The following is a 13866-nucleotide window of genomic DNA, read 5'->3' as shown; positions in this document are numbered from 1 at the left end:
GAATTTTTCATATTTTTTTCTTAGATTTTGGAGATTTTTTTAAGTTTTGTTTTAAATTTATTAGTATTTTTATTAAAATAAATAAAGTTTAGATATTAAAGTGGGTACAATTTTAAAAATTTGAGTATTAAAATGAGTAAAATAATTATTTGGAATATTAAACTGGGCAGTAAAAAAATTTGAATATTAAAAAACTTACCAAAATTTAGTTGGGGTATTTGTATGGAATTTTAAAACTAATGATTTGTGTTTTTAAATACGAAGTTTTGTTTAGAAAGACTGAAATGCAATATTCTTGTTATGAATCTGGAGCATATATTTGGAATAGTGAAAGCGGCCGTTGTATAAAGGTTGATGAATGACAAAAATAGAACAAAAATTGCGAACGACATTTAAATTATATCCTAACAAGAAAGATTAAAATCATTTCCCTTGTTTCAACGTAAGTATAACTGATATAAACACAAGTACCCATTGTTGTTTTGGATATCAAAAAAAATAGGATCAGTCTTGCGATTTATGAAACATGATCCATACATATATATATGTTAAATTCGAAAGTCGGATGATCCATATATATTAGGCACTTAAAATTTAGAGATTATAACGAATGTTAACATTTGATCATTAGTGAATCGTTGATGACAACTATGAAAGCAAAAAAAAAACGACCTGAATTTCCTAGTCCAATCTTTATATATAAAGAAGAGTTTAATCTCTCCTGAGACATGACAACTAGGATCCAGCGTGGAAACTCAAGTCCTCCCGCGTCGACACGTCAGAAACTCACCGTTTCATTAAACTGTATCGTGTGGGCTTGCTTCGTTGAATTGCGTGTTTGGGCTCTGCGTTTGGTCTCTGTAACCGGCCCGAGAAGAGGTGCGTCCTCTAACCCTAATTGCTCCATCGAATGTTTGCAGATCGTCTCTCCTTTCCTCTGACGATGGCGCATGACGTCTAAGCTTCCTTTCCCAGACTCAAACTGATGGAGTTGTGTGTTTATTCCAATTAATTCCATCACCCACTATGAAGTCTTCGTGTTTATAAATAGGGTTTTCGATTCTGTCAGACTCATCAGTTTCTTCCTCAGTCACCAAATCCAAGTATTTAAAGGAAAGCTCCGCGTCTGATAATGGAGGAAACAAGACTGATTTGCCAACCACCACGAAAATAATTGTTTCAGTATGCGAAGTTGGTTAATGGAACTTGGGATCAGAAACAGTTCGAGAATGGGATCATAAACAGTTCGAGAAAGAAGGCGAAACATATTGGGATTCGGTAGTAGTTTCTGGTTAGATCCTCTGAAACTCGAATTTTATTTCAGTTCTTTACTCATGTTCTGAAATTTGTAGTATTGTTTTGTTTCAAAGTGATACTGTCTGAACAGAACGATGTAGGATTAAAGCTGCATAACGTCAGTCAAGGCTATGTTATGAAGAAGCTTCTTGCATTGCTTATAGGTATAGGAAGATGAGTGATTGATTGTATAATATATGCTATTGCTTTGCTTATAGATGCAAATAGGAGAAAGTGCTTGGAGATATCCCAGAAACAACTACTAATGCAATTTTTGTTGATGAAACGTGGAGTCCGAGTTATATATGCTGGAAGTCTACGATATCACTCACAAATCTCGACTACTTTGAGGTGAATCATATGTCTTTCTCCTTCTCTTGGCTATATCCATTGGAGACTTTGGAGTAATAGAACTAAAAGCCTTATTATGCAGTTTGTTGCAGGGATTCCAAATATCAAGGATGGATACACTCCTGCAACGTGTATTAGACCTGAGAGTTTCTTCCACTGTCATTTACCGGAATATCGATGTCTACTTCAGGAGAACTCAGGAGCTAATCAAAGAGCTCAGTACTCCACCACCAGAATCGAAAGTTCTCTACTTCCAAACTAGGTACTCGCAGGCATTTTTGATAATTTTTGTATGAAGTGTGAGTGATTGTAAGGTTGTTCTTGCAGAGTACTGAGATCGGAAAGACTGTTAATGGTTTGAGGAAACATGGCTCTGATAAGATTCGCCAACTTGCAAAGACTTTGATCGGGTATGAGTTATTGATTCTTTCATAAATTTTGACACTTTCTTACTCTTTTAGAATATGGCAATGAGTTTTCTATTTTTCTGATGCAGAGTGGAAGGAGCTGGTTGATCAGTGGGTGAACACCACCTTCTATTCTTTTACTGTCTCATGAGGAATTCATGTCTTAACAGTTTTATTGATTTCTTGAATTGGATCCATGGTCTTTGGTTCTAATTTCTTTTTTGTTTGTTAAAAACAGGTAACAAACAGGTGCTCAAGGTACACCAGAGTCTGCTAATCCCTCTGTAGTTGATGAAGAAGAAGAAGAACATGAGTTTCCATCACTTCCGTACGGTGTGATATTTTTTTTTTTTTTTTTTGACAACGTACGGTATGATATTTTTACACCGGAAGCAAACAGTTTTGAAATGTTAAATGGAAGTAAGGTACCCTCAGTACAATGACATCTGGTTTTTCATGGCAATATTGGCTTGGGTGTTGTACAGTATGATCACATCTCAAGTAGGAGACAGGGATTTGATAGTGCAGATCGCTGGTGTCGGAAACATGAGCCTTAAAACGTTTTTGAAAGATAGGTTCGGGTTCGAACATGAGTTCTTACCATCTGTAGCTGACGTCCACATAGGATAGATAGTGATCTTTATCTTTGCTTATGATATCAAATTCTTCAACGTACATCCCTTTGTTTCTCCACCTTTGAAATGAACTTCTTACATTAAAAATTACATTCAGAACATGCTTTTTTGTGTAATAATGAAATTTGTGGTCAGGTTGGTGATGGTAAGCCATACAACATAAATGCTATGTGGTATGGCACATGTTATTACTACAAATAAATGAAACAATTTGTTTTTCAATTTAAGAAACGTTAGTTCATGGTTAGGGATTGAAAATAAAAAAAAATTAAATTTTAACAAATACCAACGTCGACATACAACTTAGGCATTCAAGATTAATAATCGTAATGTTTGGACTAATACAGTAAACCCACACAACCTTTTTATATAAAAACAATGCAATATCTCACAATTTCCCAAATTCTAGCAAAAAAATATTCCACAATTTCTACAACTAAATTCGCAATTACACTAATTCCAAAAGAATCATATGCAAGACTGGCCAAGACCAAAAAATGAACAAAAACCTGTAAATGTTAAAACAAACTTCAAAAATTTCCAGCTGATCTCTTTTATTAATAGAATGATGTGAATTGTAAAATTAAATAATGTATACATTGTTGACAAAAGGAAAATAATGTATACATTGTTTATAATTAATGCAAAATTTTCAAATAAATGGTGTTAAACATTATTATTTTGTAATGCGTAAACTAATACTCTCACTATGAAGAAGAATGAAATTTTCATAACAAGGGAAATTCTCTCATATATAGACTCATTTTAAGTTTGGTCATAAAAAGAGCCTCTAAAAAGTTAATGACAAAAATAGATTTTATTAAATATGCAAAAAAATTTATACTCTAGATATATAACTATAAATAAATAAATAAATAAATATTTTTATTGTTTCAAATTATGTGTTTCAAAATCGATTTTTTAATATAAAAAAATTTCTGAATTTTTTTTTATTGTTTTCAACTTTTAAAAATTTTCATTTTGAAATTCGAAAATTCTATTCGAAACTGTTATCAAAAAAATTATTTTATGTTTTCTAACTTTTAATTTTGATTTTTAAAATTGTAAACCTTACTAACAAATTTTTAAACTTCAACACTTTGATTCTAAACTTTATATCTAAATTAGTTAACCAAGTATAAATATACATTTGTCTGTTTAATAAAATATTTTAGTCATTTTTATTTTTGGAGGTTATATTTGTGACCAAATTTTTTTGAGTTATCATAAAATATTTATGTTATAACAATGATAAAAATATACTAATTATATGTCTGCTCTTTTGTAGTGGGCAATTGTGATTTCTTTCTATTAATCAAATGAATACAATACTACAGAAACAAAAATAATTAAAATGTGGTGTATAGAACTAAAAGTTCTAAAATATAATTATTACTAATTACATCTATAATAATTCATATTTCAACTTATGAAATAAGTATCCCGCCCGTAGGGCGGGCCAACCCTAGTGTAGTAATACTTCTAAGATGCTAATATGGAATTACTAATAAGTTAATAACACATATACCTCTTCTAAATATTAGAAAAAAGAAACTACGTTACTTGTTCTTAGAAATATTAACCAACCTTGCTTCCCTCCCGGAAAATTGCTCGACACAGCAAGCGTGTCCGCTAATAATTCTTGATTTCCTGTCGTTTCGCTCCGAAACAAATCAATATATTCGTTAATGTGTTAATGTTAGTGTATTATTATTGGCTTATTGCTTCATAATTAATTAATTAGTTTATATTTTTCGGATAATGAATGTGACTTATTTGAGTTGACCTAATGAATATCTCTAAGAAAGCCTTATCCCTAACATTAAAATTTTATTAAACCATTATTTATTTGTATTAAGTTTGTTTATCTACTTAATTAAAGTTTACATTATTAGCTAATATCCTAAGTTATGAATATCTCTAGAAAGGCCCTATGCACTACCTAAATCAGCGAGTACCATTAGTTTTGAACATGGTGAGTTATGATGATTACTGCCCTAAAGCCTGAAGTCCTGAATACTTGATTAGACACAACTTTGAAGTAACTTGATTTTGTACCAAAAGACTTTCAAGCTCCCAAAACAAATCAATGCATGTATGTGCTAATATTTTTTTTCCACAAAGCTTATAAGTTCGCCATTATTTAATCTCAGTCTATATGCTTTCTATGCTTTGCTGCTTTTCAATAAACGTGGTCTAGGAATCTCAAACTAGTTAGCTGAATTTGTATTATGATGTCTTAGTAGTAAGTTCTGAACTACTATCTTAGCAAAACTGTATAGTTAACTGATTGTTGGAAAATGTAGGATGAGGCAAGCAGAGGGTAATACAGTGACTGCCATGAACTACTACATGGAGCAATACTGCAGAGGAAACACTTATAGATATGATTAGACTTCGACAAATAGGTGAACGAGGAGTATTTGAAAGAAAGGAAGATGACATCACACTTGCACAATATCTTATCACGAGCCATTAGTGCTGAGAAAAATGTAAAGATGACTGGAGAATATATCACCTCTTTTTCATAGTGAAGATATCCTTCTATTTACAACCATCACCTATGACAACTTAAGTTTTTGTTTTTCTTTAAACAAGAAAAAGACATGAACACAGACTGAAAAGACTAATAATCTAATTATAATTTATTATGGATTCTTAGAAGAAGAATCAGGCAAAGCAGGGGATTTGCAGATAGGGCAAGAGTTCTTCATAGAGAGCCATTTCTTGATGCACCCACCATGGTAATCATGACCACATCCTTTAAGTTCCCCTAACTCTTCTCCTTCCTTGTACTCCTCCTAAATTGTTACCATTACATCATCACCTTCAACTTCATATAACCTTTACTTGCATATAATAATATGATTTAGAGGAAGCAAAATCTTTACCAGGCAGATTGCGCATTTTCTTTGCTCATCCGTTTGATACAAAGGGTGGTAATATGTGGTCTCTGACAAGCAACTGGAGATTGTGTTGTTGGATAGACCAGTGTTGACACTCCCAATCCTTTCTCCAAGCGCAAGAAGCTCCTGTAGTGTGTCAATCATTTTAGATATATATATATATATATATCAGTTACAAGACTTTTGACTATGTAAGGTTTAAAAAGACTCGAGTGTTTTGTAAAGTGAACCTCGTAGGTCATGTCATCTATGTCGAGCCTCATGTCTCTGTGGTGATCAATCATATGTCTGGATCCATGCTGCAGATGGTGATCTACAACCATAATTCCCTACAGCAAAAATAAAAAATATTGAAAGTTCTGCAGAGTTAAGTCCCATTGGCTTGAGCTTCGAAGCTTAAGTTATTATTGGTAAAGTTGTATAGAAATAGATAACAAGACCTGAGATGAAAACCGTTCATGGAGAGCAGCTTCATCGAAAGGAGGCTGAAACCTCTCATACGAACTCCTGCGTCTACCCGGGCGACCACTGCTACGCCATGAAATGTGTGGTGGTGGCCTTAGATGATGCCTAGAAGGGTATGTCTCATTAACCAAATGAGACCTGTCTGCAGAAGAAGATGCTACATGTCCCAATCTCAATCCGTTTGATGAAGACCTATAGGTGGGAGTTGACCTATGAGAGAAGCGGGAGCTGCTTGCAGATTGTGTTGAAGCTCCGGGGAAACAGTGGGGAACAGTAGAGTTTCTGTTTCCGGTTAGCCCCTGGTGATAGCCAGAGGTATCAACAGATGTGCTATTATTGACAACACTTCTCGCAGGAAGAAAATTACTCGTCTCTGGAGTAAAGCCATTTATATCTGCAAGATGAGAGTTAAAAATTGTAGACTAACAACATTTGAATCTCAAGAGGGACCATGTGAAGTTTGCATACCTCCAGGAACTGGGGAGAGTCTAGGATAGATCCAGTCCTTGTCTCTGTGAGATGGCTGACCAGGAAACTGACCTGAGCTAGGATGCTCAACATTGTGGTGTGTAGGATGAGAATCAAGGCACGTCTCTAAATCAAGTGTAGGACGGCTCCGGACATTCCTTGAAGAACTCTCTCCCCTCATAAAGAGATTATTACTCCTGTAAGATGGGTCCATGAGCCAAGGCATGTAATGAGGATCCTGACCATGACTTGTAGATTTTCCCATGTGCAACTCCGATGGGAAAGGCACCTCTGAGGAAGCTCTGTCACCGCGGTAATGGCTCGAGCTACCCATTTCATAGTTGGAAGAACAGTATGGGGCTTTCCGCTTCAGTGATCCTCTCACATTTTCAACATAGCTATCATTAGACCATGTATGGCTGTTGTAGTTAGAAGAAGACGCAGATGTCACATAAGTTTCATGTGGAGCAGAGAGAGTTGCAACTGCTGAACTCATGGGAGGAACATGGGATGGGGGGCCCGAAGTGCTTGGATTGTAGTGTGGCCTCTCCACACCATGACCTGGAGCAGTGTAGGCATTTGGTCCTATAGAAGAGTTCCAATGCGAAGAAACTGGAACTCCTTCACTCAACATGTTTTCTGCTGGATAAACATGCGATCTGTTGTTCTCATTGGTCCCAGATCTTGCTGAGAAAACGTAGGCAGAGATGATAATATTAAAATTAGAAAAAAATCATGGACTATTGCAAAGAAAATATATAAGGATGGTTATAAAATGTTGCCTCCTAATTATCATTACCTAGTGAGAACCACATGGAACTTCTTAGACTAAAAATGAGCATGCATCATCAACTCAATAACTCTTAACAAAGGCTGAGTATCAATCTCTATAAATGGAGAAAGATTGATTTTCTATCAGTCAGAAACAGATTAAAGATCTATAGGAATGTAGAAATAAGTTTACCTAGAGTCGTAAATGGATGGTCTGGGTGTAAATGATTCCAGCCTTGATCATGTTCATCATCAAAATATTGGGATGAACCAGGAAAATATCTGTGCCCCATGGATTACTACACAAAGCTTCAACCTCGGTGTCCAGCTTAACCCTGCACAGAAAGCTCTCTCAGCATTCAAAAATTCACCCAGAAAAACATTTACAAGCTCAGAAAATGTCTATCTTTAATTACCAAGCAAACTTCGTTTTCATTCAAGAATGGTATCACTTAGAATGGATGCCAATAAGTAACCACATGGTGGCTGAAAACGTGTCATTTGTTTTCAATCTTATAGTCACATTTCAAGACCAAAAAGTCTAATCTTTGCATACTGAAGAACTTCACCACAGTCGAGTTTATAAAACACAGTGTTTCTTGAACCACACATATGAGTATACTCAAGCCACAAGTAATGAGATTGAATATGCAAAGAGAAGACTACACAGTTTTAGAACGGACCTTAGCTTCTCAAATAACATAATTAGTTTTCTCTGGAAAATATAAACCAGTCAATTTGAAGAATGAGAAGTCATATATAAGAAAAAGTCAATAGTTTCCAGATTTAGTATCGATTACCTTTGTTACCTGTACCTACCATACTATACCTCAGAGCTCATATACATCATAATCCTACAAGAGTGTGAGGAATAGGTTTGAAACTCCCAACCAAGAATACACTAAACTACTTTAAAAAAGAAAACCGCTGATTCACCATTTCCGCACACCAACCACGAAAGTAAATCAGCCGGGAGCAATTAGAGGCTCTTTGAAATTTACCACCTCATTTCACTATTTTTGAACTATTTGCTTTGCTGTCTTAAAAGCTGCCGGCACACCTTATGCTCCATGGCTTACTCCCTGTAAGAGGGATCGAAGGTCCCTCTACCCATGGATACCTTATATCAGACTTTAATCATCCTTCAACTGATTCACGCACTCTACAAATGTCACAGGACAGCTATTCCTCCGTAAAGAAGTTATTCAGTAGGATCAGCATACTTCCAATGGATTGGGGAGAACACAGTAAAGCCTTTACTACAATAAACTTAGATATTGGCCACAAAACACTCAGAGAGATTACTAATTACCACGCTAAATAAAATAAAAAATTGGCTCACTTATCTGAGTTTAAAATTCAGATTGCTTTCTTAATCAACCAAGAAGGTCTGCAAACACCACAACTGCATGAAAATTGGCAACCACAAAAACCTATGTGTTACAAATGCTAGCGTGTGGGACTAACATCTCTGCTGGAGAACAGTTTTGAAGAGAATGATGCAATAATTAAAAAAAAAAAAATCTCTAAAGCATCAAGGAGGAAGATGTATTCTAACCTGAAACAATGGTCGAACGAACTAGTTTCTCAAATTAATCGAACTCTCGAATCACCTACCAGTAAGGTTTTTCCCCAGTTTCTCAACTACCTTAGTTTCATTGTGTTGTACAGAGAGAAGGTAATGATAAAAGACTGAGAAACCATCATCCCCCCTAAAACCTGCATGATACAAACCAGCTAAAGCCTAGTTTTTTTGTACTAATATAAAGTATATTTCCCAAACTAGAACCTCCAAGCCTATTCCATTTTTTACTCTAAATAAAATGTGAGTATGGACTAAAAAATAACTTTACTCTATTTCTCATGAATATGAATAAAATAATTTATTTTTTATTTGTTCATTATACTGGATCATTTTTACTGGATTTTTAGTATGCAAAAAAAAAAAAAAAAAGGAAGTGCGATATCCAAAGACATGATCGCGATCATACACGAAGCCTGCAGGAAAAGTCATCGATGTGGCAGCCGACCGTAACATAACCGAAGGAGGCAAAATAACCAATCACAAAGACTCGAGAAGAAAGCAAACAGAGGATCGGTGGATATTTGATAAACTTGCAATCGGTTCAGCATAGAGATACATATATATACGAACACGAAACCTCTGCTCAAACAAAAGGATCAGAGAAGGGAGAGAAACATACCAATGACCGATCGGAGGAGGAAGCAAAGAGATGAATGGATTCGTACAAAAGACGCAGCTTTTTTAGAATATATATAGAGAGAGAGAGGTTTTAAAACAATATATAAACCGATGATCCTCTTCGTTGCCCAACCATCATATAAAAAGAAGAAAAAAAGTAAGCAACTTTTTTTTTGGGTCAAATTTAAAATTAAAAGCAAATTAATGAATGATCAAAGGAAGAAACACGCAATTAATAGCGGCGTTTGAGTACGTTGCCGGGAAATTTAGACCGAGCTTATTATACCACCTTCACTGGCTACCGGTAAAGCCCGTTCCATGGCTCTTTTGCCGACCAAACCATTTTAGTTGTTTTCAAAATATGTGTCCTGATTAGGCCCTCCTGTTTATGGATTGCAATTTTCAAAACTGTATCTTCAATTTTTGTATTTTGTTCATTCCTTTCTCGGCACGAAGAAAGAAACTTATTCTGTTATTTCATAATGGGCTTTTATTTGGACTATATATGGGCTTAAACTGGATTACCAAAAATTCCCTAGTACTTCACGGATTCCCTGAATGTATGCTTGATAAAGACAAATAATTATACAAAGTTTATGTTTTACAAATAAATTACAAGTATTACTATATATTCTTTACTTGGAAGAATAACACATATTTTTGAATACTATATATATAAATAATGTAGGGGTCGGACTGTAGAAAGGGAAATTATGCCAAAAATAAAATTAGTTACAATATTATGCATATATATTTACAACTTTACATCTTTTAAACTTGTGTGTCCAACTTATACTTTGTGAGTTTGTTAATTCAGAAGCTGACCTTTGTATATTTAAGAAAAGTGACATTCTTTTGAACCATTTACAAAATCTAGTTGCTTTCTAGTAGTAATAGTGAATGGGAATGTCAACGCGCACACAAAAAAAAGTGTTCACTTTCATGTACGTTAGACTAGAGTTATTCAATTAGAGTTTACTTTCAGTTGGTTGTTATCTCCTCTTCAGACAACTATTGCTAGCCTGAATCAGATGAAACTTATAAGTTGAAGTATTGAACCATTGTAGAGTATCTGAAATCTTACTAACATTTTTTCTTTTGTAAATGTTGAGACAAAAACAAATTTGATTTCAGTAAGATTATTTTCCCCCATCACACAAGCATTCACTTATATCCCACACTGATGCCACAAATTAGGAAAGGCAAAAGAAAAAAAACAGAGAGCACAGTTTTAGAACTTGCCAAATTTGTACACACACCATAACAACCATTTTGTAATTGTTTCCTTAGGCCGCACTTCTGAAGGACCCAAGGGACTTGGAACCGGAAGCTCTTAGAACGAACTGGTGATAAAATGCAGCGATGGCGGCTCCAATGAATGGTCCCACCCAGAATATCCACTGTAAATTAAATACACCAAAAATATTCAACTATTTTTCCAAAAAACATAATTAGTTATTGTCTGATTAGTTTCTACTATTAAAGAGACGTACGTGGTCATCCCACGGCTTGGACTCGTTGTAGATAACCGCGGCTCCGAAACTCCTGGCCGGGTTAATACCGGTTCCGGTGATCGGAATAGTGGCCAAGTGAACCATGAACACCGCAAATCCAATCGGAAGTGGCGCCAACACCTAATTCATACCCACAAGTATAATTAATTAGGCGATCGAGTTATTATCATAACATGTTTTCTAGCGTTCTTATAATTACTAGTTGATGCTAAAACACTTACGGGAACGTGGGAGTCACGTGCATTTCTTTTGGGGTCTGTGGCGGAGAACACAGTGTAGACAAGAACAAAAGTTCCAATGATCTCTGCGGCGAGTCCTGTCCCTGTGCTGTATCCATCGGCCAGAGAGTTTGCTCCTCCGCCGTAACGCACGTAGTAAGCGCTTTGAAAGGCTTTCACGAACCCAACTCCACATATGGCACCCAAACACTGAGCCACCATGTATAGCACCGCTCTAACCAGCGATACCTTGCGGGCCAAGAACAAGCCGAACGTCACCGCCGGGTTTATGTGACCACCTTCAAAAAGTTTGGGGTCAAATGTCAAATAAAATATAAATCAAAGGGTACGTTTGTTAAGATTTAAAGGGATATGAACCGGACCGGTTTGGTATATTGATACCTGAGATACCGGCGGTGCAGTAGACAAGAATGAAAATCATGCCGCCGAAAGCCCAGGCGATGCCGAGGATTCCGACGCCACCGCATTCATCGCCTCCGGCCTTAGTGTCGGAGGAAATCTTGTAGCCGATGACAGTCAAAACGGTGATGTATAAGAAGAGGAGAGTGGCTACGAACTCGGCGATGACGGCTCTGTACAAAGACCACTTCGTGAGCTCCTCCGCGTCGAAAAAGGGAGTAGGCGGTGGATCTTCGTAGTCCCTCGCTGTGACTCCCTCTGCTCCTTCCACATCTTTCGCCATTTAATATTATTTCTTTTAGAGAAAAATGTGTTTTTGGTTATTATGATGGTGAAGAGATGAAGAAAAGTTTCTTTATATAGAGTGAGTTTGTGCACACATATGAATAATTGTAAGCTATACGTATACTATTATTTGATTATATTACGATAATGTTTTCTTTGGTGGGTTATGGTTATTTTCACTAAAATAAATATAGAAATTTATATGACGATTATGATTATTATGGTGGAAAACTAGCTTGCACTAATTAATTACCTAGCTAGCTGTCCGGGCATATAATCTAAAACCAACCTAATCATTGCTCCATAATTAATATTATCTCTATTTCCAAATGATATGTTTATGTTTTCGAGTTTATTCAAACATATATTGAAATTTAACAATAATTAACTCGTTTTATGAGATTGATTATATTTAAAATATAAAATTAGTAGCAATTCAAAAAATATATACTAAGAAATTATAATTTACATCTATCTTACTGAAAAAACTAAAAATATTTATCTAAACAATATCAAAATATTGCATAACATATTATACTTTGCTTGGTTGTTCAAAAAAAACTTATTTATCCTTTGCTTGGTTGTTTGAGAAAAAAAACATATTATACTTTGCTTGTAAATAATCAGAATTTGCTTTTCCATTTGTTAGCATAAAACTGATTTCCATATGGTATATTTAAATAGCCAAATAATTCAACTGTAGATTTATATGATATATTTTCATCAAAAATTGTCTTTTCATACTAAAATGATTGTGCTAATATTAATTGATGGTGTTAAATAGTTGTTGTTTTGTTGACGAAACTGGAACTCAAGTTAATTTTCGATTATCCCTTTTCCAAATAAGATGTTCATTTTTTGTTTAAACTGATGTTACTCATCTTTTAAGCTTAATCTGAACCCTTTTTTTTTTGAACATTTGCTTAATCTGAACTTATCTAAGATTTGGATAATGTAAAAGAATGATTTGAAGATATATTAAGAACATCGACCTCTTAATTCTAAATGTATGGTAGATAGTGGAGTTTTATGGTTAAATTAACTTAGCCTCGCCGTCCCACACCTAAATGTAGCTATCATTTGGACCGACCCTAATATACTATTTGCGTCTGTATTTTCTTTCCTTGTCCTATGTCACGAGCCTTGTCCATCCCCTACAATAATATGGGCTGTCACTCTCTTACACACAAAAATATTATACGAATCTTATCATAACGTTCTGAGTTGAAAACTTTGAGATAGCTTAGATAAGATTGATCAAGGCTAAAAGTTCTGATTATGTCGATTCTACCATTTTTCAATTGCTGCATCTATCTTGCAACTATAACCCCTCTCTTATTTTTTTTGGTCAAACTACTATAACCCCTCTGTATATTGAGTGAAATAGCTGTAGACAAAAAAGTTGATTGATCTACAATGTTAGTTAGTTCAGTAATTTTATTTGTTTACCGCCTATAATTCATCTAAATCCTATGTTTAAAGTTGTTTCAACTTTTCATTCATCTTTGTTTTTTGAATAAAACAATGAACGGAATACATAAAGTCCAAACAGCCACACAAATCAGAAGCTAAACAAAAACAAAGCACCAAAAAACTGAAGATAAAGACAGAGAAACCACACATCAGTATTTGTCTTTGTCTAAATAATCATGCACACAATTTTCAATAGTTTACTCTATTTTTTCTTTAAAATAGAGTAATTCTATAATAGAGTTGAGTTATATTCTAATGTTATTTTATTTAAAAAAGAATGATAAAAAATCAATTTATAGAATAAATTCACTGTTCATTTCATCGTAAAGTGAAAAATAGAATACTATTAAAACATTTTTATTCTAAACTTTATTCCTTAGTGAAAAAATAAAGTAACATTAAAAATGCTCTTAGCCAACGAGGATAATTTTATGCCACATGAGACTATAATCAA

At 34.7% G+C, this 13866-nt stretch overlaps 2 protein-coding genes and 1 long non-coding RNA gene across 16 annotated transcripts; 1 reads left to right on the top strand and 2 right to left on the bottom strand.

The window, feature by feature from the left end:
- The first annotated feature begins 854 nt into the window (after positions 1 to 854).
- Positions 855 to 2779, top strand: LOC108844531 (uncharacterized). 2 transcript variants are annotated; one of them, XR_001948473.2, is made up of 6 exons: positions 855 to 1291; positions 1515 to 1647; positions 1730 to 1909; positions 1975 to 2057; positions 2144 to 2169; positions 2293 to 2779. It is a non-coding gene; the product is annotated as an uncharacterized LOC108844531 (long non-coding RNA). The 2 variants fall into 2 exon arrangements; XR_001948472.2 differs by having other exon boundaries at positions 856 to 1291; positions 2144 to 2517.
- Positions 2780 to 5139: 2360 nt separating this feature from the next.
- On the bottom strand, positions 5140 to 9848 carry LOC108847795 (E3 ubiquitin-protein ligase MBR2). 13 transcript variants are annotated; one of them, XM_057004709.1, is made up of 11 exons: positions 9504 to 9846; positions 8858 to 9018; positions 8236 to 8704; positions 8100 to 8153; positions 7983 to 8014; positions 7493 to 7634; positions 6529 to 7215; positions 6036 to 6454; positions 5826 to 5924; positions 5581 to 5721; positions 5140 to 5490 (listed from the first exon to the last, which is right to left on the bottom strand). In XM_057004709.1, exons 6-11 carry the CDS (start codon positions 7590 to 7592, stop codon positions 5338 to 5340), a joined length of 1599 nt encoding a protein of 532 aa, XP_056860689.1. In that variant the 5' UTR covers positions 7593 to 7634; positions 7983 to 8014; positions 8100 to 8153; positions 8236 to 8704; positions 8858 to 9018; positions 9504 to 9846; the 3' UTR covers positions 5140 to 5337. The 13 variants fall into 13 exon arrangements, with proteins under 13 accessions (XP_056860689.1, XP_018476637.1, XP_018476640.1 ...); XM_018621135.2 differs by lacking the exon at positions 7983 to 8014 and having other exon boundaries at positions 9504 to 9845; XM_018621138.2 differs by lacking the exon at positions 7983 to 8014 and having other exon boundaries at positions 8301 to 8704; positions 9504 to 9845.
- Positions 9849 to 10571: 723 nt separating this feature from the next.
- Positions 10572 to 11994, bottom strand: LOC108848045 (aquaporin PIP2-2). The gene is made up of 4 exons (XM_018621448.2): positions 11637 to 11994; positions 11238 to 11533; positions 10996 to 11136; positions 10572 to 10902 (listed from the first exon to the last, which is right to left on the bottom strand). Exons 1-4 carry the CDS (start codon positions 11935 to 11937, stop codon positions 10789 to 10791), a joined length of 852 nt encoding a protein of 283 aa, XP_018476950.1. The 5' UTR covers positions 11938 to 11994; the 3' UTR covers positions 10572 to 10788.
- Positions 11995 to 13866: the final 1872 nt, after the last annotated feature.

The sequence above is a fragment of the Raphanus sativus genome, chromosome 3 (assembly GCF_000801105.2).
Source record: "Raphanus sativus cultivar WK10039 chromosome 3, ASM80110v3, whole genome shotgun sequence".
Classification (NCBI taxonomy): domain Eukaryota; kingdom Viridiplantae; phylum Streptophyta; class Magnoliopsida; order Brassicales; family Brassicaceae; genus Raphanus; species Raphanus sativus.
The sequence above is the reverse complement of the archived record's forward strand: the minus strand, read 5'-3'. Positions and strand labels throughout refer to the sequence as shown.